Raw genomic sequence first — 27,652 nt, 5'->3', positions numbered from 1 at the left:
GGTAAAAAATCCTTTTAGGTCCAATTTGATATTCACCTTTTAAAAAGGAGGACACAGCATTAATTTAGCATATTCCTCCATCTCTCAGGATGCTTAAGTATAAAATGGATTAATCCTGCTGACCAAGGAAAAGTCTAAGCTTAGATTTAAAATGTAAGAATATGAATTCCCTAAACAGCCGGCTGAGCATGCTCCCTGTACAGGTACCTGGAAGGGACAAGCAGCAAGCCGTGGTTATTGTGTGGATAGGCAGGGATAGGAAATCAATATGAAACTTCCAATATCTACTATAATGGTATTAGATAACAACTTAGTAGATAAAACTTGTAGAAAAAAGTGTGTAGTTACATTTGGAAAAAAAAAAAAAAACCTAGTAAATGAACTTCTCTGTAAACCCAAGAACTCAGATATTCATTTATTCTGGTTCTTATATGTGAAGATATATAATACTTAACATATGTAATATTTTTAACCAAAGGGGCCTCCTATTTATTTGTTGCAGTTTGTCACTATTTCTGAACAATATTCAAGACGAACATATTTGGTGTGAAATGAGAGCTTAATGAAGGAAAGGTTACACAATATCCCGTTTCAACATAAAAGGGTGGACGACCCGGCATGTTTTTGAATACACCCCATCGTATGTAATCACTGAATATTTGAGTCTCATGAGAAATCACCTGCGAGGAATGCTGCTGGTCCACGTTTCGTCTGGTTTCACATCTACCAGGATTAGAAACACAGCAATAACACAGCCAGTTCTTAAACAACGGCGTTTAATGGCAAATACAAAAATACCGCACTGTATCTTTGACACATGATCTATAGGTTCAGCAAATCTTAAGGTTCCTATTGTAAAATAATCTTGTGTTTAATTCTGGGCATTTTTCTGTATAAATCACATTTACTTGACAGTGATATTTATGATGCTGACATCCTCGTAAGGCTTGTCTGTTTTGGGATTGACCTTGACATTGGAGATCCTCTGCACAACTTCCATTCCTTTGGTCACCCGTCCAAACACGGTGTGCTTGTTGTCAAGCCAAGGCTGCGGCGAGAACAAATGGAAGACTATCAGCGTACCTGTATTTACAGAGGAGGCGGCAGAAAGATCTTCCATCTGATGCTTCACTCCCCAAAAGGCTGCAACGTTTGGAGCTGAGCCGATCTGAAACCAGGAGCCAGGGGTCTCTTCTAGGTTTCCCCCATGGGTGCAGGGGCCCAATTCTCTACCGCTTTCCCAGGCCACAAGCAGGGAGCTGGGTGGGAAGAGGAGCAGCTGGGACACAAACCAGTGCCCATATGGGATCCTCACGTTTGCAGGTGGAGGTTTAGTTTGTTGAGCCACTATGCCAGCTCTATATTTTACTGTATTTTTGAAAATAGGTAGAACAGTTTTTGTTTGTTTTTTTAGGATTTATTCAAAAGTTGAGATTTGGGCCCGGCGTGATGGCATAGTGGTTAAAGTCCTCGCCTTGCATGCGTCAGAATCTCATACGGGTGCCAGTTCTAATGCTGGCAGCCCTGCTTCCCATCCAGCTCCCTGCTTGTGGCCTGGGAAAGCAGTCAAGGACAGCCCAAAGCCTTGGGACCCTGCACCACGTGGGAGACCCAGAAGAAGCTCCTGGCTCCTGGCTTCGCATTGGCTCAGCTCTGGCCGTTGTGGCAGCTTGGGGAGTGAACCATCGGACAGAAGATCTTCCTCTCTGTCTCTCCTTCTCTCTGTATATCCGCTTTGCCAATAAAAATAAATAAATCTTAAAAAATAAAAAAGTTGAGAGTTAACAGTGGGAAAGATGGAGAGAAATCTTTATCTTCTAGTCCACACCCTTGAAAGCTACAAAGGCCAGGTGCTGGGAAAGGATGTAGGAACCAGGAGCTTCATTTGGATTTCCCATACTGGGGGGCAGAGGCCCAAACACTTGGACTGTCTCCTGTTGCTTTTCCTGGGTCATCAGCAAGGAGCCAGATGGCAAGTGGGACAGCCAGGGCTCAAACTGCGTCCTATTTTTTACTGGAAAAGCAAATTTCCCCAGAGGAGGAGAGGCAAAGACAGATCATCCACTCACTTGTTCTTTCCCCAGACAGCTGCAGAAGCTGGAGCAGAGCTGAGACAAAGCCAGGAGCCTCTTCCAGGTCTCCCACAGTGGGACAGGGTCCCAAGGCTTTGCGCCATCCTCCGTTGCTTTCCCAAGCCGTAAACTGGGCGCTGGATCAGAAGTGGCGCAGCTAGCGCCCATGTGGAATGGCAGAGCTTGCAGGCAGAAGATTCGTCACTGGGGCCATTGTGTTGGCCCTGAGCATCATATATTTTATCAAACCTAAGGCACCACTGATTTGGCATATTATATTCTGATACTGCAGACCAGAAATGTGGGGGAAATGTCTTAAAATTCCTCCATTCTCAAGATACTGAAACAGATCAACAAAAGTGAATTAAATCCTTTAAAGCTATAAAATCAGTAGTGACAGAGTAAGATCCATTAGCCATTGAAGCTCAAGAATTTTGAATCACAGTCCAATTTGCTTTGTGTTGCATGAAAATGTTTGGGGGCCGCGCTGCGCTGTGGGGATGTGAAACCACCACCTGAAGTTGCAGCATCCCATATGGGTGCCGGTTCATGGTCCAGCTGCTCCGCTTTTGTTCCAGCTCCCTGCTAATGTGCCTGGGAAAGCAGGGGAAAGGGGCTGGGCCCCTGCACCCACACAGAGACCTGGAGGAAGGCCCTAGCTCTTCAGACTGGCCAAGCTCTGGCTGCTGCGTTCACTAAGCCAGTGAATCCGTCTGTTTTCTCCCGCTCCTCCTCTCTACTTGCTTTTCAAGGAAATAAATTTTAGAAAAAACTTTTGATTCGTCAAAATTATTTTCTTTCCTAATTGCTTTCATTTTTATAACACAGTAGATCTAAATAAAGCAGAGGATAAACTTCCACTGAATCAATTCTCTTACATCATAAACATGGATCTGTGGTTTATAGGAATGATGTACTTACCGTTGGTACTACTGTTATGAAAAACTGTGATCCATTAGTATTTGATCCAGCGTTGGCCATGCTGAGCGTGTATGGTCTGTCATGCCTTAATGTTGAATGAAATTCATCTTCAAATTCTCCTCCCCAAATGCTTTCTCCTCCCATACCAGTCCCTGTTGGATCTCCTGTCTGAATCATGAAGCCCTGAACAGGAAAGAGGACAAAAGCATATTACACTGCCTTCCTCTATTTCTATGTACTCCTCGTATACACAAACACATCCACCCACACATTACTTCATACTTTGGCGCAAAAAAAAAAATTAATGGTAAATTGACTCTAGTGCATAAAAATCTTGAAAATTTCCACAAAACACATTTTCCATGAACTTTCTGAAAACTCTTTGTATACATGGACTTCAAAATTTTTTGTACTTAAATTAAAAAAAATTTTTTTTTTAATTTTGAGAAGCAGAGCTAAGAAAGGAACAAAGACAAGAGAGTTAATATCTCCTTGCTGAATCTTTCAAATGCCATGTTGGCCAAGACTGGGCTGGGTCAAATCCAGAAGCTAGGAATTCAATCCAGGTATCCCACAAGGGCGGCTGAATCCCAGCTCCTGCAGGCATTACGGAACAGCCTCCAAGGGGCTGCACTGACAGGATGCTGGAGTCAGGAACTCTGACTCAAGCTACGGACTCACCGTGGGATGTGACATTCCAATCAGTGTCTCCACTGAGAGGCTAAACACCGGGGCCGTACCTAGATCAGCCTTCTAGTTTAAAGACGCGAATCATATTTTATATTATGAATTCAATCAGTTAATACTGTAATTACATTTTATGACCTATATAGGATTTTATGTCTGATATAATTCCTTCTTCTCACCTTTCTTTCTGCAATTACTCTGGATTTCCAGAAAGTCCATTCACTTTACAGAAGGCTGCTCATCTGCTTCTCTAATAATAGGATTTGAAGTGTTACTTCCTGCTTCTAGACCTAGGTAGCTACTAGGACTAGGTTAACCATGGTTATTGGTTTTATCTTAGCGTGACTTTCTGCCCATCATCTTACTCTCTGCTTTGCTGCTGCCAGACACTGCTGGCGTTTATCTAAAAAGGCAGCCATGTCACCATTCCCACCCTGATCTAAGCCGTTCACAATGACCCATTTTGGTTTGGCTTTATTAGCCCATTTTCGCTTTGTTCCATAATTCACTTAATGTCAAAAAGAGAATTCCTTTGGCTGATACCTTTGGTTATACAATAATACTTTATTTCTTAAATCATATGAAATATGTGTAACTTACCTTAATTATACGGTGAAATGTATGTCCATTGTAATAACCATTTCTGCTATGGACACAGAAGTTTTCCACTGTCTTAGGGCACCTAGTAAGATGTAAATACGTATGAAACAGACGCAGGGCATCTTAAGACAATTTTTGTTGTAGCTCAGCTTCCTAAAGATATTGTCGATGTGTTCTGAATTTTTAGAAAGCCAGTCATTTTCCTAAACTCTTCTAATATCAGGACAAGCAAGAGTTCAAAGTGCATCCCAGAAGGGGCATATTTTTATTTTTTCAAAGTAGCATCCCGGTGCTTATTAATTTTGGAGTTTGAAAAAAAGTTTTCATTTCACTTAGCAACTTAAGGAGATACAATCACAGCACCTTAAAGTGCTCTGACTTCCTGGGGAAGGTAACACTCTTATTCAAATTCTGCCATTAAACCGACACCTTCCTGCTGGAGCTTATGCACAGAAAGGACAGCTCATAAATGGAATCAACACTGAATGACAATCAGAGCCAAAATATGAAGCCCCTCAATTCTAACTTTACCAAATGATCGCATGTTAAGTTATGCAGAAATGACAATCTATAATTTTTTAAAAAAAGCTTTTTTTTTTTTTTTGGAAAGTGAGATTTATAGAAAGTTCTTCCGTCCAGTGGTTCGTTGCCCAAGAGGCTACCATGGCCGGAGCTAAGTCGGTCCAAAGCCAGGAGCCAGGAGCTTCCTCTGGGTCTCCCACATGGGTGCAGGGTCCCAAGGCTTTGGGCTGTTCTCGATTGTTTTCCCAGGCCACAAGCAGGGAGCTGGATGGGAAACGGGGCTGTCTGGACATAAACTGCCACCTGTGTGGGATCTTGGCACATGCAAGGGGAGAACTTTAGGCACTAGGCTACCATGCTGGGCCACACACCCCAATTTTATATATTTCTATAGTGTGCAGAATATTTTTAGCATTTCTTCAATAGACACCCTTAGTTATTTTTCTTGGAATTCGTGTGTGAAGTGTATAACTACTGAGCTAAGGAGGACGTAGTGCATGTCTAGCAAATCTCAGAAAGAAAAACCATAATTAGCCTTCTTGAGGATCTGTTCTGAGATAAAAGCCAGTTAAAGGAAAGCACAAGGCCTAGAGCGTAGACGTGTAGCTGACGGTGGTAATGCTACACATCTGGATAGCATTGATATTCATTACTTTCACAGCTGAATTATTTTGTCTTGCAGCTAACCCTGTGGTTATACGAGGAAGTATGAAGCTGTCTCCTGGTCCAGCAGAGCAGTTACTAAGCGTAGGAATGGGTGCTCCATCAAATGTTCAAATTTTTCACAATTCCTGCAGAGTAGTGACTTTAAGATTCTGCAAAGACACACATTTCACTGGTGTTTATACAAACACAAAATAGTACATACTCCACGGGAAACAGCTTGATGTGAATGTCGCCCATGCTGGTGTGGATGATGGCACTGTCTGAGACTCGCTTGGGTCCCTCAGCTTGAGTGGCGGCCATGACTTCCTCCTTAGAAGGTTTCTCGTTAAAGACATCACGGTCAGAATCTGCACTTTTTGTGTCTTCTGGTTCGCGTTTGGTAAACTCAGAAAGGAAAATCAAAAGCGAGTGAATGAAAATTTTTAGTTGGCAAGAACTGATGAATGGAAAAATTTCACTTCTGATAAAGTATTTGAAGAATTCACGTCAGTATAAATCCTTCTTTCGGCATCACTTCCTATCATAAGTAAGTCATTCAACTTATTTACTTATGAAATAAGTTACTATGAAAATAACCCTTGTAATGAACATGTACTCTGATTTAATTTCCTTTGGGCTCGTACTGATTTGTAGGACTATTTAGGCCTTCCGGGACATCTTGGTCTGCTGGGTGTTACTCATCGCCAGTCTGAATTCCAGTTCCACATTTAGTAGCGATGTGACTCTGGGGAAGTGACTCAATCGAATTTCCTCATTCATAATGAGATATAATAGTAACTAACGCTCAACGCAGGTGATTGTAAGATTAAATGAATGGAAACAAAGTGCTTAGAAAATAATGCCCAATACAGAGTGTACTAAACACGTATCAACAATGATTTTTACTGGTGAATAGTGCAAGGCAGGGTGAGGATTCCCACGGACGAATCAGTCGTAGAGCTTGGCGTTTCTTTACAATCTCCTCAGCTCTACCCAACTCTGGAACTTGGGAGGAAAAAAAAAAAATGCCAATTTTGAGTGAAACCGTAGAATCTCAGGATATGCAAAGTGTGAGAGTAGAAAAAAATCCTCAGTTGTTAAAACTCTGGATGCCTTCATTTTTACTTCTTTCCCTTGACTGCTAGTAAGTAGTTACTCTCTGTAAATGAGCGCTCTCTGAGGCCAACTGCTTTTCAAATGATAAAGCTAGCGCAAAATCCCTTTCTTGCTAATGTCATTTGTTGCCTGCCTTCGATACATTCCAAATGTACAACCAAGTGAAAAAGTTTTTAATATAACATCTGATCTTTCCATTTTCAGAGTAATGACTTACCTGTTGCGTTATTCACTAAAATTTATTTTTTCAAAGCTTTCTTGATTTAACTCACTTATGGATTTGTAAAGTACAATTTCACAATTTTCATAATGTTGAATTTCACAAAGGGACTATAAAATTCATGTATTCAAGGATATACTGCTTGAATTTTCATTAAGAAAATGTACTTCTAAAATAGTAAAATTTACAACAGCAGTTTAGCTGTGTAAAGCACTGAGTTCAGTAAGACACACATGTATGCTTTAACCACTATTAAGTTTGAAGAAAGCAAAAAACATAACTCTACTAAATATTTTTAATAAAGTGGATGTAAAATTAATGTGTTGTTATTGTATATCAATAATTCTTATTAGAGTTTATTTCACAATCGAGTTAAGTTAGATGAAACAAGACAAAAATATTTTCATATGTAGAAATGAGTCAAATTAAAAGCAAAACTCATTTTAAAGCAACTCACCAATTTTAGGTGGGAGGTTTGGCTGAGGGAGGAAAACTAGTTTTCACATTTATATCAGATGCTTGCCACATTAATAGTATCAACTGCTACGTCATCTTGTAATGAATATGCTTATCCGGGCTGGGCATACTACAGGTGGCTGATTTTTATGAATTTAGTCGATTTAAAGAGAAGGAACAGTGCAACATAGTTCCAGATTTTATATCATCTTGAGAAGCCACTAAGACCCAAAAACTTACCAAGTTATGACTTTTATCCATAAAATATGTGTCAAATAATGACAGGGAAAGTGCAAGAGGAACACATGCAGATACATCTAAGACTGGATGCTAAGAGAAGGCTTCTGGGAGCTGGCACGGTGCTGCATCGAGCTAACTCTCCGCCTGCGGAGCCAGCACCGCAGGTGGACACTGGTCTGTGTCCTAGCTGCCACACTGAATCCAGCTCTCTGCTAATGGCCTGGGAAGACACAGAGCTGCGAGACCCATGTGGGAGACCCGGAGGAAGCTCCTGGCTCCTGGCTTCAGACAGGTCCAGCTCAGGCTGCAGTGGCCATCTGGGAGTGAACCAGCGGAAGGAAAACCCCTCTTTCAAGTAAATTAAATAAAAAGAAACTGACTTCCAATGAGGAAACTGAAGCATGACTAGGAGTTGGGGAGAAGAGCGTTTTGGGCAGAAGGAATACCTGTGTAAAAGCTGCAGATTTTAAGAGAGAGAGAGAGAGAGATTTCAGTGCTTTTGAACAGGATCATTTCAGTATGACCATGGTAGCAAATGAACAAACAATCAAAGTGGGTGTATAAATGAAGAAAGTCAGCCGCCCTACAAAGGAGAGTCAGTAAAGGGTTTTTGTAAGTTCTGACTGAGCACGGTGTGGTAGTCTAGCGGCTAGGATCCTCGCCTTGAACGTGCTGGGATCCCATATCGGCGCCTGTTCTAATCCTGGCAGCTCCACTTCCCATCCAGCTCCCTGCTCGTAGCTTGGGAAAGCAGTCAAGGATGGCCCAAAGTCTTGGGACCCTGCACCTGCGTGGGAGACCTGGAAGAAGCTCTTGGCTCTGGCTTTGGATCAGCTCTACTTGTGGCCATTTGGGGAATGAATCAGCGGATGGAAAAAATCTTTCTGCTTGTCTCTGTAAATCTCACTTTTCAATAAACAAATAAATAAATCATATTTTTCTAAAAAAGAACTATTTTTAATGCAATTATAACCATAGCCACTAACTTTCTACCTAAGCACAAATTACCAGACACCAGACTGAAAAATTTCCAAAACATGATGGAAAAAAAAGGACTGCAATACTTAGAATCAACTTCTAGTTAAGATTCTACAATACTAGTGTTGTACTATGATATTCTGGCTGTTTAGAGAATCTGCAGCTACTGCCAACATTCTCTTCAGTTGAAGGCTTAAGCCACGAAAAGGAAGCTCTCCCCGGAAGGTCTGTATTCTAGCACTTCCACATACCATATAAAATCTGTTCTTCTTAAAGGACGTGCAGACGATGGTGGGGTCAGCCTGCATGTTCTGGAGAACAGGGTTTTCCGAAGCTTTCATCTCTATGGTGGTTGCTGCACGATGCTTTTTGGCTATCCCCTGAAACAAAGCCAACTGCATCGCTCTGATATTTTCTTGCTTGCCTAAGATCCGCACACAACTGGAAAACATAACAATGTTTTACAGGGTAAGATCATCAGAATTAATTCTGATCAATAATGACAAACTCCTAAAGTCAATAACACAAACAATCCACTTGAAAAATGGGCAGGGCCCAGAGTGATAGCATAGTGGTTAAAGTCCTAGCCTTGCATGCGTGAAGATTCCATATGGTTGCCAGTTCTAATCCCGGCAGCCCTGCTTCCCATCCTGCTCTTGTGGCCTGGGAAAGCAGTCGAGGACGACGCAAAGCCTTGGGACCCTGCACCTGTGTGGGAGACCCGGAAGAGGCTCCTGGCTCCTGGCTTTGGATTGGCACAGCACCGGCCGTTGCAGTCACTTGGGGAGTGAATCATCAGATGGAAGATCTTCCTGTCTGTCTCTCCTCCTCTCTGTATATCAGCCTTTCCAATAAAAATAAATAAATCTTAAAAGAAAAAAGAAAAAAGAAAAATGGTCAAAGCACCTTAACCAATACTCCATCAGAGTACATACACAGATGGCAAATGAAAGGATTGTCCCTATCATGTATTACCAGGGAAATCTAAACTAAAACACAATCCCACTGCACTGATCAGAATGGCCAATCCAGGACACTGTCAATATGAAATGTTGCCAAAGGATGTGGGCCAACAGGAGCCTTCATTCACTGCTAGTGGCAATACACAAGGCAGCAGCCACTTCCGAACACAGCTTGACGCTTTCTTTGCAAATGAAATACACTTGGGGCTGGCATGGTAAGCCCCTGCCTGTGATGCTGGTATCCTACATGAGCACTAGTTTGTAGCCTGGCTGCTCCACTCCCGATCCAGCTCCCTGCTAATATATCTGAGAAAGTACTGGAAGATGGCCCAAGTGCTCGGGCCTCTGCATGCATGTGGGAGACAGATAGGAAAGTCTTAGCTCCAGTTTATAACCTGGCCCTATCTGGCTGTTGGGGCCATCCGGGGAGTAAAGCAACCAGGAAACACAAGATCCCTCTGTCTCCCCATGTCTACAACTGTAACTCAAATAAATAAAGATCTAAAATATGATTCAGCCACTGTGTTCCCTCGTTTGTATTCAAAAAAGTCGAAAAATTCTATGTCTATGCAGAGCTCTGTACATGTACGCTTATATTGGTTTTACTCAGGATTGCCAGAAGTTAGAGGCAACCAAGATACTCTTAATAGGCGATGAATGGGTAAGCTGGTATATCCAATCAACAGATTATTCAGTTCCAAAAGGAAATGAGCTACCACAGTACAGAAAGACATAGAACACTCTTAAATGCATATTACTAATGAAAAGAAATCAATCTGTAATGCTACATACTGTATTTTTCCCAATATATGGAATTCTAGAAAAGGCAAACTATAGAAAAAAATGAAAATATTAGTGCTTGTTGTGACAGGTTAGGAAGTCAGATGGTCTTAGCAGAGAAGGCTTTTTTGGGGCAGTGAAAAATTCTGATTGATAATACAATGAGGGGCCAAGTCATTACACAGCTGCCCAGACCCACAGCATGTACACACATTACCCTAAGATAAGCTATGGATTCCGCGAAATACGTAATCACAGCTTGTCAGTACAGGATCACCAGCTGTCAGCAATGCTCCACTCTGGTGGAGGTTGTTGGTAACTGGGGTTATGCACGCATTGGGCTGGGAACACGGGGTAGGTGGGAAACTCCTGCAGTCTCTACTCAATTTTGCCATGAATATAAAACAGTGCTTTAAAAAGCCTATTAGGATAAAATACTGAAAAAAATGCACTATGCAATCAGTTCCCTGTATCTGTAGGCTCTTCATCCATGGTTCTAAACAAAAATTTTAATAAAAAAACATTCAAAATTGGGGTCAGGCATGGTGGTATAGTCAGTTAATCCTCCTCTACCCGCAGTGCCAGTGGCCAGTTACAGTCCTGACTGCTCCACTTCCCATGTAGTTCCCTATTGGTGATCTGGGTAGGCAGCGGAGGATGGGCCAAGTGCTTGGGCCCTGGACCCACATGAAAAACCTGGAAGAAGTTCTTGTCTCCTAGCTTTGGACTGGCTTAGCTCTGGCCATTGTGGCCATTTGGGGAGTGAACCTGCAAAAGGAAGATCTTAAAGTAAATAAATCCTTAAAATACTCAAAACTGTATAGTTCTGAATGTGTACAGTTTTTTCCTTATCAGTATTTCCTAAACTGTTCAATATAGTAAATATTTATATGACATTTACATTGTCTTTATGTAACAGAAATAAAACGGAGATGACTTAAAGTAAACCACAGGGTCCTGGCACAATGGCTAAATCCTCACTGTACCCAGGCCAGGTTCCTATATGGGAACCACACAGTTAGTGTCCCTGTTGCTGCACTTCCCATCCAGCTCCCTGCCTGTGGCCTGGCAAAGCAGTCAAGGACGGCCCAAAGGCCAGGGAGCCCGAGCCCATGTGGGAGACCCGGAAGAAGCTTCTGGTCTCTGACTTTGGATCAGTTCAGCTCCAGCTGTTGTGGCCATCTGGGGGTTGAACCAACAAATAAAAAAGATCTTTCTCGCTGTCTCTTGTTCTCTCTGTAATTCTGATCTTCCTTCCCAATAAAAAATAAGTAAATCTTAAAAAAAAATTAGTCTCTACAAAACAGTCCGTTACAGCAGGCATCGTCATGGTGTCAGGCAGGGATGCTGCCTGCTCAGCTGGGGAGGATGCTGTGGCTCGCAGAGGGGGAGAGTCAAGGAAAAAAATGAAGAACACCAGTGCATGTGCACAGGTTATTTACAAATCCATGCAGTTTTATGTATGGAACAGAAACAGCCACAGTTTGGTATCTGTAGGGATCCGGGGCAATATCCTTTGTACAGTGAACATGCAATTTAATGTATTTCTACTGTTTCTATCTTTTTGTAAACCTTCAAAGATCTTCTATTGCCAGGAACTATGAATGTTCGTATGTATGTTTGAATGTAGAACACAAAGGCCTTTTTTTGTCCTTAGAGTAATCTTTAAATTCTTTTAATTTATATTCAGTGACAATATCTGATTATAGCGATTTTGTATTAGGACCAAATGGACTATTTGCACAAAAGGCTTATTGTGGTTTCATGCATTTTAACTTCTGATTTTATGTCTAGTAGGATGTAATGCCGAATTCTGTGGTTAAAATATTTGGCAACATTTAACGTGAGCCAGGCTAATTTAAATCAACAAGCAAAAGACAGACTGAAACTTGTTAAAAAAAAAAGCTTGAAACTATGCATATCTTCTTTCCATTTCTTTTATAAACACGAGTGGAAACTTTTTACATAAGATTATAAACAACCAAGAGACACAAAAAATCCAGTCAAAACATTTGGTTAAGTTTAGACATTTGGGACCATGCCACTTGTCTTGGAACAAACAAAACTCCCATTGTTTCCCTGATGGAGGAACTGCTATCCCATAAATGCATTTTTGAGAACACACATCATAGTGAAGCTTACCGGTTTGTCTCCACATTTATAACTTTAATGCCCAGCATTGTTCCATAGAGTACGAAGTGTCCAGTTTCATCAAAAACTATATTAATTAACCGTACAGCATCCACTTTCTCCAACTCACGCTCTACAGCCATTCGTCGGCCAAATTCCATGTCTGGTAGCTGTTGTCTCATTTGCTGCAGTTCAGTAAACATCTAGGGAAAAAAGCACGTATTAACAAAAATGCTACCCCCACATACACACACACACACACACACACACACAATTTCAAAGTCTGGAAAAAAATGAAAAGATAAGCATTTTGGTGCAAAATGTTTTTCAAACTCCACAGCACACATGTAGCATGTATTGTTTATGTATGTACATGTAACACAAGGCATGAGCATTGAACAAAAGCAGAATGCACATTGAGCGCCACTGCTGTATACATACATATATTAACAGATTCTGATCAGTGTAAGTAGAAATAAAAAGATACTAGTAAGCTTCAAAGCATTTTAACCTAAGTGGTAACTAAACTCTTCATATTTAATAGAATATGAACAGATCAGCAGTCTTTTAAAAAAGCTTATGATCATCACTTCATAATCAAATACAACGCACACTACACATAAAAATGTCCCAGTAGCTAGAGGCGAAGTAATTGTTTTAGCCCAATGTATCCAATGTATTATTTCAACATTAACAATATAAAAATAAAATTACTATTTGAAGAAATTTAAGCTTTTCAAATCTTGCATGTATTTGACTCTCAGCATGCTTTCATTTGGATGAGACCCATCAAGGGCTCAGCTGCCACTATGGCTAACAGCTACCTGGAATACTGTAAACTATGAGATCCTGAGGCAAACACTCATTTTTCCCCCCTGAGAATAAACTCCTAGTAGCTCACGATTTATAACAAATTCATCGTAGTTCAGAAAATATTTCACGTTATTTTGACATTGGGCAGTTAGGTTACCTGACGGATGGATGTGATTTAGGAGAAAGGCGCTTTTTGTTTCCCCTCTTTTGTGTACCCTATAGAGTTTGGAAAATTTGGTTCACTTTTCTTTTGATATTAACACACCATTTTCACATTAGGGGTCACGTCTCAATTACTATACATTAGCACATTTAAACCTTCCAAAAATATGAGGGTGCTTATATTCAATTTTTTAGACAGGGTTTCAAACACAATTCAAAAGTACCTCTCCATTGCAGATAAAAATAAACTAGACATGTCCCATTTACTTCCATCTTTCATTCTTACTTATGTTAACTGTTAACTGAAAACCTACAGTTTTTTTTTTTTTGAAAATGTGATAATAACAACATACAAAATTTAAACAGCAAAAGGAGTTGAGTTGGTTAGGTACAAGCATGAGGGTAGAGTCTTACAGCTAAAAGGCCTTGTTGTCTTGTATCTGGTCTCAAAGACACACACACACATACACACACTGTGTTGCTTATTTGTATCCCAGGAATACTTAAGATGACTTGGTTTTTAAGGCATAATGTTTACAAGAGGGCAACTGTCCATATGAAAGCATTTCATAATTTAACCTTTTAAGTACCAACTCAGAATCTTCCCTGTATTCTAGTTTTTATAGCAGTTTCTGTAATAGGTAACTGTATGGCTACAACAGACCCTGTAAGTTTCAATTGATATTAAAAGATATAAATTCACATCATCCCATTCAATTTCTCACTTGTTAAGCTAGGATTCTAATCTATTAGAAGGTCCTCAACTTCCCAACATGGAACTATGAGACTCTGGGTATTACTGGCCACTTGCATTGTCAGGAACCAATGAAACATACTTTTCTTTTGTAAATTGTCATTCTGAATTTACAATTTCTCTCACAAGTTTTCCTCCTGACCTCCTGGTTCCATTGCATTCCTATCATTTCAACAAATATTGGGAAAACAATAGACAGAATGGATTGGGCATCACAAAATACCTGAGATTTACACATACATGCATATATATATGAAATACATACACAAATATAATCCTCAGGAAAATATTCAGAAAACCAAGAGTCTGAATTATAGACCACATACAAGAGGTTTATAAACCATATATAGGAGGTTTATAATCCAGACTCTGTTTTCTGAATATTTTCCTGAGGAATCTGGGAGGAATGTAATTTGGTAGAGTTTAAAGATCATCTTTAAATTCCAGGTGATACCTAATTATCAGCCACCATTAAGAGAAGGAAACATCAAGAAAGGGATGTTTTTAAATCTGAATGGAGATCTATTTTATTTCGACAAGAAAATTTGTCATGATGATCATTTGGTTAGCAACAGAACTTGATACTCGCCTGCGTTTATACTAGTTCAGGCAGTCAGCACTAATTCAGGATCACCTGACAAGAAGAGTGTCACTAAGAGCTGTTGACAGAATTTTTGAAGTGCTTAATGCAGGGAATGCGATATGAAGTAGTCCCTGCCCAAGACTGCACAGTGACATCAGACAACAAACATTCTTGTTAGAAGGGCTCAACCCATCCATTGTCAGATTCAAATACTGTAAGCACCCAGAGAACCTTCTAATGCAAAGCAGTTGATGAGACTCAAAGAAACCACTGAACTCAGGGTAAAAATTAATATTCTACAACTATATACTCTAATAAATTCCTGAATAAGAGATGGCTAGAGTCATGAGTAATTCTGTGTCAGTTACTTTCTTTAGCGACAGAGAAACGGTGAGTCCAAACGGTGGACATGGAGCTTAGTCCTCAGCGGGTTATCACACAGCACCTACAGGCTCTTAGGAACAGAGCAATATAGTCCCATTACACTAGACTGCTTTGGACTGGATGGATGAGGAAAGCTTCTGACAGCAAGGTTCCCTTCAGTTACAATGCGGACAGTGAGTTGCCATCAGCAATGGAGACCTGGAGCGGGTGGGGTGGTGGGAAGATTTCACTCCAGGGAGAGGAACTAACTAGCATATACAGAGGCCCAGGGAGGGGCATGTTGGAGAAACTGAAAGGTGGCCTAGGGTGCTAGAGTAAGGGGGCGGAGGGCTGTGGGATTTACAGCAGGCAGCGGCCACACCGCCGTGGGTCACTGTTTTGCTGTTGATCCTAAGGACAGGAAGTCATTGAGAAATGCAAGGTGAAGAAATGACATACCAGGTACATGGTTCTGACAGGCTGCTCTGGGGGGACTGCTAGCATGAAGCCAGAGCAGACACAAGCAGCAGGCTATGTGTTCAGTCAGGCACAAGATTATAAACTAGGTTAATGTCATCTAGGCTGAAAAGACACGGGTGATTGAAAGCACACTTGGGAAAATCAGCAGTACATGACGGAGATGTGAGGAGAGAGTTAAGGTTGCCACACGTTGCTGGCTTGTGTATCCAATACCCACATCGAGAGTGGCACTCTTCTATTAAGGAAACAAGAGGGTTTTACCCACGTGTGTTGAAAATAGAAAGCTATAGAAATCAATTTGGGAGAACACAGCAGTGGAGTAAGGACAGAAGCCAGGCCTAAACTGGATTTTGAGGATCATTAAGAGGATGAATATGCAAATGAAACCGGAAAAAAATATCCAACTAAATAAACAGGGAGTACCTTGTTTGAAAAATATCATGTAACATACCCAGGACAAGATAGAAACTAGCTCGTGTTTTAAACTCTAAGAAAAAACAATGATCTGAACATCTATTTCCAATACAAAAACAAAAACAAAAAACAAAACAAAATAATAAAACACACACCTTTTAAGAAACTGCATAAAATACATTTTAAGAGTAAAATGTGATTACACTGCACTTACACTTAATGATTCATCAAAGACTCGCATCAGTTTTCCAGTTAAAAACCTGAAAATTCTAACTTTTCTATCAGAACCAATAGTAGCTAATTTCTTCCCGTCAGGTGAAAAACATATGCTGGTTGGGTAAGCCTTGCACTTGGCAAATTCATATAAGTCTGTGTCCGTTTTATATTCCCAGTTCACATTTTTGGGGAATTTATATTCGTGAGGAGGTCCAGTCCAGTACTCAATCATCCCAGATTTGTCCGAAGAGACCACCGCTCTGTAAACTGGGTTCAGCCGTATCTGAGTAAGAGGTGATGTGTGCAGTTTGTCAAAAATATGAAGCGGCTGGTTATCTCCTCGACCGTCATAAATGAAGATTTTTCCTGTACTCTTCTCAGAGGCAGCAACAGAAGATATGGCATCTCCAGGGCAATAGATCCACTCACACTGTCCTGGAGAATAGCTACAACAGTAAAGAATTGGGAGGCAGGAGAAAAACCAAAGTCAGTCCAAGCAGGCAACCTTCCTCGCACCAACACCCCAAAGTTGCGTGGCTAATGACTTAGACCTGGATCCCTGGGTCAGAGGTACCAGAAATACAGAATCGGGGGAAGCACTCAAGAATAAATACCAAATATTCCCTTCCTGACCTTATCAATGCAGTGAGAATAACTTCCTGTGACCTTTCAAATAAGAGGAGAATTAGGCAGAGCAGCCCAAGGACCCCCTTTGGCAGAGAAGGAAACTAGTAGCTTCGAGCTACTCTGACACACTGTTGTTGGGATCCCTGTAACATCCATGCACAACTTTCTTTTAAATAGGTTAGCACATAATACAATTCATCAATCCATTCTCAAATATTTAAAATGAAAATATTTTAGGTATGAGCATGCTCAAAAGAAAAAAAAACTGTCCTATTATACTCATTATTATTAATTAGTTCTGATGTTTAAAGAAGAGACAGAAAGATCTTCCATCCACTGGTTCACTCCCTAAGAGGACACAATGGCTGGAGCTGAGCCGATCCAAAGCCAGGAGCCTGGAGCTTCTTCTGGGTCTCCCACGCAGGTGCAGCGTCCCAAGGATTTGGGCCCATCCTTGACTGCTTTTCCAGGCCCTGGATGGGAAGTGGAGCACCCAGAACACAAACTGGTACCCATATGGGATCCTAATGCTTGGAGGTGGCGGATTAGCCAGTTTAAGCCATTGTGCAGGACCCTGACTATAAACTTTCAACATGCTGTCTAGGAACCAAATATAAAGGAAGTAGGAGAGAAAGAAGCATTTACTACAGGCATACACTCCAACGTAGTCATCCTGAGCAGTTATAGTCTTAATCCAGCCATGATGTTCATGTTCAAAATGTTTTTGAAACTCTTCTCCTGGTTGTTTTTTTCCTAGACATTTATCTATTTGAAACGCAGTTACAGAGAGAGGGAAAGAACAGCCACACAGATAGAGAGATTTTATCCTTGGGTTTACTCCCCAGATGGCCACCACAAGCAGGCCTGGGCCAGACAGGAGAAGCCAGGAGGCAGGAGCTTCAGCTGGGTCTGCAAGGAGTCAGGCCACCTGCTGTTGCTTCCCGAGGCACATGCCCCTGAAGGAGAGTCACAGGTGGCACAGCCAGGACAGGAACTGGCACCTGTACAGGATGCTGGCACCACAGCCAGAGTTTTAACCCACTATGTCCCAATGCAGACCCCTTGTTTTAGGTTTACTCTCAAAGTCTGAAATACATAGTTTTGAATATCTTCAAGGGGTGGCAATGTTCAGTATTTGTGAATACTCTTGATATTTTAAAAAGTTACATGTTTGGAATCAAAGCTGGAGAATAACGCAGGTTAGATAACTGTATTTGTGGACCAAAAGTATGTTTCAACTATAAAAATGGCACTGATTTCTTTTAGTGGATCATAAAATCACAAATGTTAAGGAAATTTGAAGGAAAGTCTTTTTGCTTTTTTAAAGTTTTTTTTACTCTTACGTGAAAGACAGATTTGGAAGGGGAGAAGGAGACACAGAGAGAGGTGTCTTTCATCTGCTGGCTCACTCCCCATATGTCTGCATTGGCCAGTGCCGGGCTCAGACCGAAGTCAGGTATCTGGTATTCTAAGTCTCCCACATGCGTGAAGGGGTCCAAGGAGTTGAGCTACCCCCCCGATTGCCTTCCCAGGTCCTAAGCCAGAAGCTGGACCAAAGTGGAGAAGCCAGGATACAAACTGGCACTCATATAGGATGCTGTCATCACAAATAGAATATCAGCTAGCTATGCCACCATGCCAGCCATAAAGGAAATTCTCAAATGTGGAATTATCTGAATTATGGACACAATTCAGTCCAAATGGGTTTCTAGACATAGGTTTAGGAGATAATTAATGTTAAATGAGATCATGAAAGTGGTCAGAAAGACCAGTGTGTCTCTCAATCTAACCCTTACCAAAAAACCAAAACTTCATGGAATATCAAGCTGAAGTATCCAAACTCCAAAAATGCAAGAAAACAATTTTTTATTGTGTAACTTACACAGTCTTCTTTTATAGCATCCAAGCACACTGAGGTAACTTCCAACACTTTTTGACAATGCTAATGAGTTTAAAGCTGATATTCACTTAGATCTACATAAATTCCTTATGTTGTCCATAATTAAACAGTGTTTGGGTATTAACATACTCCAAAACTTAACAGTCAGCAATGGGTACTGGCACCAGGGTGTGGCAGGCTAGGTTTCTACCTGTGATGCCAGCAACCTATATGTCCTTGCTGCTCCACTTCAGGTGCAACTCACTGCAACTCAGTGGAAGACTGCCTACGTGCTTGGGAGACTCAACAGAAGCTCCTGACTCTGGACTAGCCCAGCTCTGGCAGCTTTGGCCTTTGGGGAGTGAAGCAGCAGATGGAAGATCTTGCTCTCTTTCTCCTTGTACTCTGCCTATCTTTAAAAAAAAAATCACCAATGAATTCCAAACATATAACATAAATCTTATTATACTAGCGATCACCAAAAAGTTCATGGAAAACACCTATTATGAAAAGAGCATGTTAATACGTTCAAAAATATTTTTTTTTGCACCGCTCTTACCTTTTAATTCCAATGATCCACAAACTTTTTGAAGTACCCACATAAAACACAATTCCAGATTACTGAAATGACTACAGCACAAAAAAAGTAAATTTTAATTGCTTAGGAACTAGACAATGAATCTCCATCAATTTACTGAATAGTATTAATTAGATATACTAAATCCTAGTTAAGATGCACTTTGGAAATCTGTTAAAACAACAGCATAAGCCTCTGTGGTAACGAGGAACCATCCTAATGTGCCAAATGCACATTTTTTTGATGATGATGATGATATAGAAATAATTTGTGAAATGGTGACTCTGGTGTCAAAATGACTTGCTCAACTTTAGCGAGGACTCACCCAAGCTTCAGCATGTTGATCATGTCAAAGTTCACCACGTCAAACACCTTCATGGCTTTATCGTCGCCCACGGAACAGAACAGGGCCCCCTCCGAGCTCACCGCAATACTCTCAATAACGCCTATCCAAGTCAGATGAAAACACTGTTACATACTAACAACAAAAAAACAGACCTGAGTCTCAGAAAAACAACACAGTGTGTTCAAGGAAACATTAGCTAGCATAGCTTAAAAGAGAACCACACATAAAAAGGCTAAAATTCTTACCTAAGTGACTACGAAAATGTTTGACAAATTCAATTCCTTCTTCTATTTTTTTCCAGAACTTAACATGTCCATCATGACTGGCAGTGATAATAAAATCTGTCCTGCGTTTGGAAAGTTTGAAAAGGTAATTACGAAAACACATCTATGAATCACTGAGCATCCTCACAGAAATCACTCACCGAAAAGCTCGGACTCTTCCATGCCAGGCTTCCACCGTCCTCCAGGCAGACTAGCAGCAGGACAGACAGAACACTGGACATGTTCTTTTAAATGGTGGCAGCTCTTTTCTGGCTATTATCAGCTATTGTAGTTCTAAGTTTAATCTCTAAGAAGTATGATCAGAATTGAATTAAGAATTGACATTAAAAAAAAAAACTCCCTTGGAATTACTAGATGCTAGGATTCCTTATTGCTAAAATTAGCATTGAAGCAATCTTTTCATGAGAAAATATAGTATGTTTCAGAAACTTACAAATTAGCCCCAAATTCAACTTAAGTTTCTTTTATATCTTACCCGAAATCTTTTGGTTATGGAAATATCTCAAAATTTTTGAACACAATAGTCATCCCTAGAAAGCACACAGGGTTTTAGAAATTTCTATGTATTCATTATTGCAGTCTAGTGTATGTGGGTACCTCACACACAGTACCTCAATTTGTATAGCAAGTCTATGGGATGGGTATTTTTAAAATTTCATAAATAGGTTTAGTTTAATTTTTTTTAACTTTTCATTTCAGAATAGTTTAAATGCTTTCAAAATAAAAATTGTGAGATGGTATACCCCTATCCTCTTATTAATAACATCTTATATTTGCATGATGTATTTGTCACAATCAATAAACCAATTTTGCTTAAGGAATAGTTTTAGAGTGTTAAATTTACTTACCCCAGACAGAGCCATGCCTAGCGAAATGGCTTTTAGATCTATCCAGTTACAAAAGCTACAATCTTTTCATTACACTCCACTGCCTTGGGTTAAAAATCAAACAAACTTAAGGAGAGGGATAGCTAGGATCTGTAGTCTTGAGAACTCGGAACCAGGATGAGAGCTAACGCTTGGTCCAAAGTGTCAAGTACATGAAAACATTTGCTTTTATATCTGAAATGAAGCTTGCCTTCAAGGGAACAAGAATGATCAACTTTCCTTACTCACAGCTAATATCCTCCAGGCTACCATCATCTCCCTTGTGCAGATTTCCATGCCAGCTCCTAACTGCTCCAGCCTTGTATCTGTTCTTGCCCTGTTTCCATCCATTCACCTCACCAAAACCATAGTAGTCCTTCAAACCCCCCCAAATAAATAATAAACCCCAAACTTAACTCATTTCTCTCCAGCGCACGTGTTCAAAATTCATAAGAGGATAGAACTCCCTGTGGCATTTAGCCCTTCTAGTTCTTCAGCCTCATCTGCCATTCGATCTTTCTAATTTCTTTATCTAAACAAAAAAGGTTATATACTAGTTCGCAAGATTATTCCTAGATAACCTATGAATAAAGCCTCAGCACGCCACCCGCATATACTATCAGCTGAACCAACAGTAAAATACTACTAGTGTTCTGCTTCTCCAACTCCCTCACTCACCCTTTCATGCTGCCAGCATGTCGCAGCTACCGTCACTTCCTTCTGTATTAAAGGAGGAGGCCAGGTATTCCTGGTTTAAGCAGTGACCCCTCTTTCTTCCAGGGACTCTCAGACACCACCTCTTGGCATTTAGCTCCAGAAGACAAACACATGAGCCAGGGGGTTTTGTTTTAAAGAAGCATTTTTTTTGCTAATGACACAGGCTTTTATTCACTACAACCTATTACAGAATCTGTGGAATTAAACAGAAATCTTCAAAACCCTAAAATCTGACAAGTCCATCTGGAAATGGAAGGTTTCTTTTCTTCTTATTTTTAAATAGACTTCTCAGGAATCCCGAAGCTGGGACAGACTCACTTGGTGCATACCACATGCGTGATAACATCTCTGTGCATGTAACTCCGCTCATACATGCTCGCGCTGGGCAGGTTATCCAGATAGACTCTTTCAAACTCGAGAACTGCAAGAGAAAAAGTGAAAAACACATGAGGAAACCGCATACTAGCGCACGTCTTCTTCGTTTAGAATTTTCTGTTGTATTTTCTTCCTGAGTTTTTGCTCTTCGCATGAACATGAAATAAAGCCCATAGTTTGTCAGGCCACTTGTCTTCCTTTCAGTTGTCTTAAAAAACAAAAGACACGCCACAAAAGGAAGTTTGGAAACATGTCGTGCAAATATAGCAATCACCTTCTTAACCCTGTACATCCCTACGGCCAATGCTTCAGGACAACAGCTAAGGTCCTGTTAGTCATAGTACGGCAAGAAGGAAGATTTTGGGATGTCTGAAGCATCCAAATCAATACTGCACTGTCCACCTTGAAAGTTACATTTATTTTCATTCTTAATTTTTAAACTTCACTGTTATAACATGAAGTTAAATTTAGCCATCTCTCAGATTCCTTTTGATGTGTATTAGCTCACTCTTAAATATTTATAGAGAACACAACAGGTTTCAGGGAACATACAGAAAGAAGGCTAAGACAGTTTTTGTCCTAAAACGGTTCATTAAAAACAGTGCAGCAGTCTTTTTTCAAAAAGTATTACAACAGGTTCAACATCATGGATCCATCTCTAGTAAGTTAAAATTATTAAACAACTGTCATTTCAAACAAAATTTCTTTTTTTTTTTCTTTAAAGATTTATTTATTTTTTCTGCAGAGAGGAGAGAGATCTTCCGTCCGCTGATTCAGTCTTCAAGCAGCCACAATGGCTGGAGCTGTGCTGATGTGAAGCCAGGAGCCCAGGGTTTCCTCTGGGTCTCCCACATGGGTGTAGGGTCCCAAGGCTTTGGGCTGTTCTCGATTGTTTTCCCAGGCCACAAGCAGGGAGCTGTTTAAGAAGCAAGGCTGCCAGGATTAGAATCGGTGCCCATATGGGATCTCAGTGTGTTCAGGCAAGGGAAGAGTTTAGCCACTAGGCTACTGTGCTGGGCCCCAGAAAAATTTCAATGACATTTTTCTAATATTTCAAGGTTGTTACCTTCAATTTTTTTCTTTAAACTGAACACATTACTGGCAAGCTTAAAAACAGTAAGCTTCTGGACCTGGTGTGGTAGCCTAGTGGCTAGTCCTTGCCCTACATATGCTGAGATCTCTTCTGCATGCCAGTTCCTGTCCCAGCTGCTCCATTTCCCATCCAGCTCCCTGCTTGTGGCCTGGGAAAGCAGTCGAGGATGGCCCAAAGCTTTGGGACCCTGCACCTGTATGGGAGACCTGGAAGAAGCTCCTGCCTAAATTCTTTTTTTCTCTTTCTCTCTGTAAATCTGCCTTTCCAGTAAAAATAAAGAAATCTACTTTTTTTTTAAAGCTTCCCACCAAAGGTAAAAAATGTTTACTTAATAATTTTCATTTCTGTCTCAATTGTTACATTTCTAAGATTCTTGTCTCCTAACACTTTGATAAGCATTTCAACACTGTTCTCTACTTGTACTAAAAAATGCCAAGATATTCAGATGTATGTTTTAATATAAATTATAGCCAAGTGCACTACATTCATTTTCAGCACTTGCTATGTGAAAATCATCCTACCAAAATGGAGCAAGATAGCATGCTCCTGTGTTCACAAGCTTGCAATCTCAGCAGTGGAAACGTTCAACAGGTCACATGAGCACACACACAAACTGTGTGTCGTGAAGGAAAAGTTTGCTACGGAACATTAAATGCGCTGTCCGTCACAGTGCCGGCCCTTGCCATGGAACGTTTCCTAGGAAAAGCAAACGGTAGAAAAAAGGCAATGTAGTTTAAATGTGTGAATAGACAATTGTTTAAAAAAAGAAATGGCATCACATGTGGCCTGTGGCACAGGAGTTGCTGAAATCAAGTCTCTCTTTAGGACACATAGCTTCCTGCTCATGTGCTCCTCCGCAAGGCACAAGTGAAGAGTGAAGGACTCGGGTCCCACGCCAAGCACAGGACGCTGGGACTGAGTTTCTGGGCTTCCAGCTTCAGCCTGGCCCAGCCCTAATGGTTGATCTTTCCTGGGCGGAAGGTCTTTCTATGCATTTCAAAGGAAAAAAAAAAAGTGGTTCAATGAAAATCGGGATACATAAAAATTTGAAAGCTCCTAAATAAATTCAGTATCACAAGGAACACGATCAACATACTTTAGAAGTCTAGACTTGACAAAGTCAAAATGTTTCTAATTGGGGATGACAGCCAAGTGCTGGAATTTGAACCAAAGTGAACCCAGTGAAAGGGTCGCAGTGAGGGGAGGGGAATTATTCCAGCTAGAGCCACCAGGAGGTGAAGTGAGAGACCCTGGGTTCTCCAGTGGTTTAGGACAGCAGAAGCCCAAAGGAAGGTGCTGGGAAAGGGGGACAGGGTCTTGGCAAGGAGTGATCACGACATGAAATGCTATGCTACCAAGGTCAGGCTTTGTTTGGAAAATAAGAAGTGTAACCAGGAGGAAGTGAGAAAGTGAAATTTCAACTTAAATTACATTTTACTTGTCTTTTCATGTACAAGGAAAACACTGCACAGAAAAACTGGAAAACATGTCTGTTTAATTTAATCTACTGGCTTCTCCACCTCTTTCATGTGATTAAAATCTGTCATGATTTCACATTAGTGGCAAAATTCTGCAGCCCATGACACTCCGTGAGAATGTTTGAAATTCACAGACCTCCGGCTCTGCATGGTCAATGCTTTAAGCAATTTTCCTTAAGTCAGGATTGCCATTCTCTTCAGCTACGCTCGATTCTAGATGGGTAACGTTTTCCTCCCATGCCCCAACACACACTACTTCTGAATCAACGCCCCAGATCGCACAGTATAGCGCCCTTTCTCCGTACTCGGCAAAATGCAGTTAGCAATTCCAACTTTCTACGGCTGCTAGGGGATCGAATGAGTGGAGGCGAGTACACAGCAAGTACCGGGAAATGAAAGCTTTAGCACCTGTCACAAGGATTCGGTGATCAACAGCGAGTGTTAGGCATTACTGCAAAAAGACACTGCCCTGGGCGTAGCTCCCCAGTACGGGAAGCTGTTCAGGTTCTCACAAGGCAGAGGCAAGAAGACAGCAGTTCTTGTTTGAGGGCACAAACTAGGCAAACACAGACGAAGATCCCTTCTCAGGGCTTGCTGGAATTCAACCCTCCCCCTCGGCGGACTCAGCATCCCAAGGCGCCCTGAGCCTCTCACTGCAGCTACCTTTCCTCTTCTTGGCCAATGTTGCCTCCACAGGTAAAGGCCCGACCCAGCGCTCTTCGTTCTCTTCATTGTTTTCTGAGGACTCTGCGGCTGTCAGGTCTCTCCCACTGAGCTCTGCTTCCTCCGTTTCCTCCGTGTCTCGATGCCTCCTCCGCCTCAATTGCGAGTCGTTCCCACTTTCTGCCGCCATGCTGCCCGTAGCGTCAGGAGAGGCGCGACGCACCGCGGGGCGACCAATCCCGCAGCGGCGGCGCAGCCTTTGCGTCAGCGTCCCTGTGACCGTTACGATTGGCTGGAGCTAGGCAACGGCGCAGCCAGTCAGGAAGCAGCGCGCGCACAGCTCCGGGCCCGGGAAAGTTCGATCGCGCGCCTGAGGCGACCTGAGGGGCCTTGCCTGGCTGTGCGACGGGACCGAGGCCGCCGGAGCGGTGAGAGTCGGAGCGCAGGCCCGAGGGGGGCAGCGCTATCTCGGGGGGTGCTGGACAGCAGCCAGAGGCCGGGTGGCCCTGAGTTCCGCTCATCTCGGTCTCCTGCGCTAAAGGCAGCCCCCCGAAACGCCGGTGGTTACCCGAGAAAAACCAGGGGAGGGGAAGGAAGCAGGGGAGGGGAGGGTTGGGAGCTGCCCTTCGGAAGCGCCACGCCTGTCTGTCTGTCTATCTGTCCCGAGCCACTTTGTTCTGTCACCTACTTTCTGAAGTGGCTGAACGTCTGTCAGAGTTGCGGCGTGGTAGGCGGCGACAGGCACCTCAGGTGACCCGCGCGGGGACACACACACACACACACCCTTTGCTCTCCATCCTGATCTTGGTGGACGTCAGGCTGCCTGCCTCCACTTGTCTTTGTGTGTGCGCCTAGTGGTAGAAGGCATCGAAACTTTTGAGAATCTGTCCCATACCGCTTTTCCAAAGTGGAAGCAGCGTGGGTCGTCCTGTCAGGTCTCTCTCCTGGAGGGGACGCCACCCAGATGGCTTGGTTCCAGCTCTTGCAGCCTCGCTAGGTGTCTGCCTCCTCCTGCTTAGCAGGTGCCCTCTCTCCGCTGCCTCTGGCGACTGGCAGATCTGCCCTGCCCGATCCATCTCGCCTCCCGGGCTGGTGATTTTTTTATTTTTATTTTCTTTTATTGATTTATTTTTTGCGGCTTGGGAGCGTCTCCACAGCCATTCGGCCTTGACTTTTTGCACTTTCTCATCTCTCGGAGTCCGTGGCAGTAGCTGGGGAGCGATCGTGGTCGGGAGCTGGTTGACGTTGAAGAGATGTTTGCTGGACTCTTGCGCGTAGCTTTCTCTCGCCCGCACCAGCCTTCATTCCGAGAACAGGTGCAGCCTGTGCGTGTGATGCACCTGTGCGTGTGATGATGGTGCGTGGCAGCCCACTGGTGACGCTGGCATCCCGTCAGGCGTTGATGTCTTGCACTTACATGACGAGTACACTGCGGTCAGCGCGGTGTCTGAAGAGCACACGTTAATCTTACGCTGTTGAGGACGTATTAAAATTATGTGGGTGTTTTATAGCGCATGCATGGTAATCTTTTCCCCAATTAATAACACGGGCATTGTGGCACGGTATTATCTCTAAAACACAGTGATTTTGTCAGTTTTCAGGAACTGACCGGATATTGGATTTCTAGCTGGGAAATCTCAAAATGCTGACTTGATCTCTGTGGAAATAATAGCTTTAAGGATACAAAACGTGAAAAGGGGATGAAGTGAAACTCTTAGGTGTCGTCCACTTTTCTAAGTTGTTTCTTGTTCTGTTGAGAGCCTTTTTTCCATCTTGCAGACACATTTTCCCGCACACTGGGAAGGAAATGCAGACCCATCTCTCTGTGTTCACTTGTTTGTATTCCATTACCTCACTGAATTGCTAAGCCAGCTAATGGGTTGAAGATTTACCCACTTACTCAAATATGCTTTGTCTCTCACACACATACACAATGTTTTGTATTACTTTGACATCCCAATAATATATTTTTTTATGGCCAGTGTCCTACAAAGTGGGGAAAGATCCATTTACACTTCATTTAATGAGTTATATTTAAAATAGATGTATAAATACTGTTGACTTGTTTGCTTAAAATATTCTGAAATTGCCAATGCCTGGTTTTGTGAGCTTAGCCTGTTTCATGTGTATAGCTGGTAAGATCTTTAGCATGAACATGTTTGGGTAGGGTGTAGGCAGCTGGCCTCCTGGTCAGGCAGCCCGTGTGGTCGCTGGTGTCCCACGCTGGTGTCACTGGGTTTGAGTACCAGCTCCTGATCCTGTCATCCTGTCAGTGCGGGCCCTGTGAAGCAGAAGCGATGGCTCGTGGGTTGGCTTTCTGCTACCCACGTGGGAAACCTGGACTGTCCTCCGCCCGCCACTGCAGGCTGGCTCTGCGCCCGGGCACCGCGAACATCTGGGCAGAGAACCAGGTGACGGGAGCTCTCCTTTTCTCTCTTCTTCTTCTCAGGTAGAAAAAAAGCAAGTTTTTACAAAGCCTGCTAGTTAACATTTCAGCTTGCTGGTAGTGGTTCTGATAGCTCACACTAATACAGCTCTTTGCATGCTGGGTTCAATTCTAAAGGCTTGATGTTGATTAAGTCCGTGAACAGTCCTGTGAGTGTGTAGTATTGTTACCTTCTTTTTGTAGGTAA

At 42.1% G+C, this 27,652-nt stretch overlaps 1 protein-coding gene across 2 annotated transcripts; it reads right to left on the bottom strand.

Moving 5' to 3' along the window:
- Positions 1–759: 759 nt before the first annotated feature.
- PPWD1 (peptidylprolyl isomerase domain and WD repeat containing 1) lies at positions 760–25,224 on the bottom strand. Of its 2 annotated transcripts, none has more exons than XM_040977604.1 (11): positions 25,020–25,224; positions 21,729–21,831; positions 19,789–19,889; positions 19,523–19,643; positions 16,113–16,560; positions 12,342–12,532; positions 8,709–8,898; positions 5,671–5,852; positions 4,281–4,362; positions 2,994–3,176; positions 760–1,048 (listed from the first exon to the last, which is right to left on the bottom strand). In XM_040977604.1, the coding sequence occupies exons 1-11, from the start codon at positions 25,207–25,209 to the stop codon at positions 905–907; spliced, it is 1,935 nt and encodes a 644-aa protein (XP_040833538.1). In that variant the 5' UTR covers positions 25,210–25,224; the 3' UTR covers positions 760–904. The 2 variants fall into 2 exon arrangements, with proteins under 2 accessions (XP_040833538.1, XP_040833539.1); XM_040977605.1 differs by having other exon boundaries at positions 19,523–19,545; positions 19,864–19,889.
- Positions 25,225–27,652: the final 2,428 nt, after the last annotated feature.

The sequence above is a fragment of the Ochotona curzoniae genome, unplaced genomic scaffold (genome assembly GCF_017591425.1).
Source record: "Ochotona curzoniae isolate NIBS_2020 unplaced genomic scaffold, NIBS_Ocur_1.0 contig_2754, whole genome shotgun sequence".
Taxonomy (NCBI): Eukaryota; Metazoa; Chordata; class Mammalia; order Lagomorpha; family Ochotonidae; genus Ochotona; species Ochotona curzoniae.
The sequence above is the reverse complement of the archived record's forward strand: the minus strand, read 5'-3'. Positions and strand labels throughout refer to the sequence as shown.

What these genes read in the sequence shown, in the direction of transcription:
- PPWD1 (XM_040977604.1), bottom strand. Translation starts at nt 25,209, where the DNA reads ATGGCGGCAGAAAGTGGGAACGACTCGCAATTGAGGCGGAGGAGGCAT. An exon ending in ACGCATGTGGTATGCACCAA is followed by an intron (nt 19,890 to 21,728) that starts GTGAGTCTGTCC and finishes TTCCAAACGCAG; the next exon opens with GACAGATTTTATTATCACTG. An exon ending in TCTTTGATGAATCATTAAGT is followed by an intron (nt 12,533 to 16,112) that starts GTAAGTGCAGTG and finishes TTTTTTCCCTAG; the next exon opens with ATGTTTACTGAACTGCAGCA.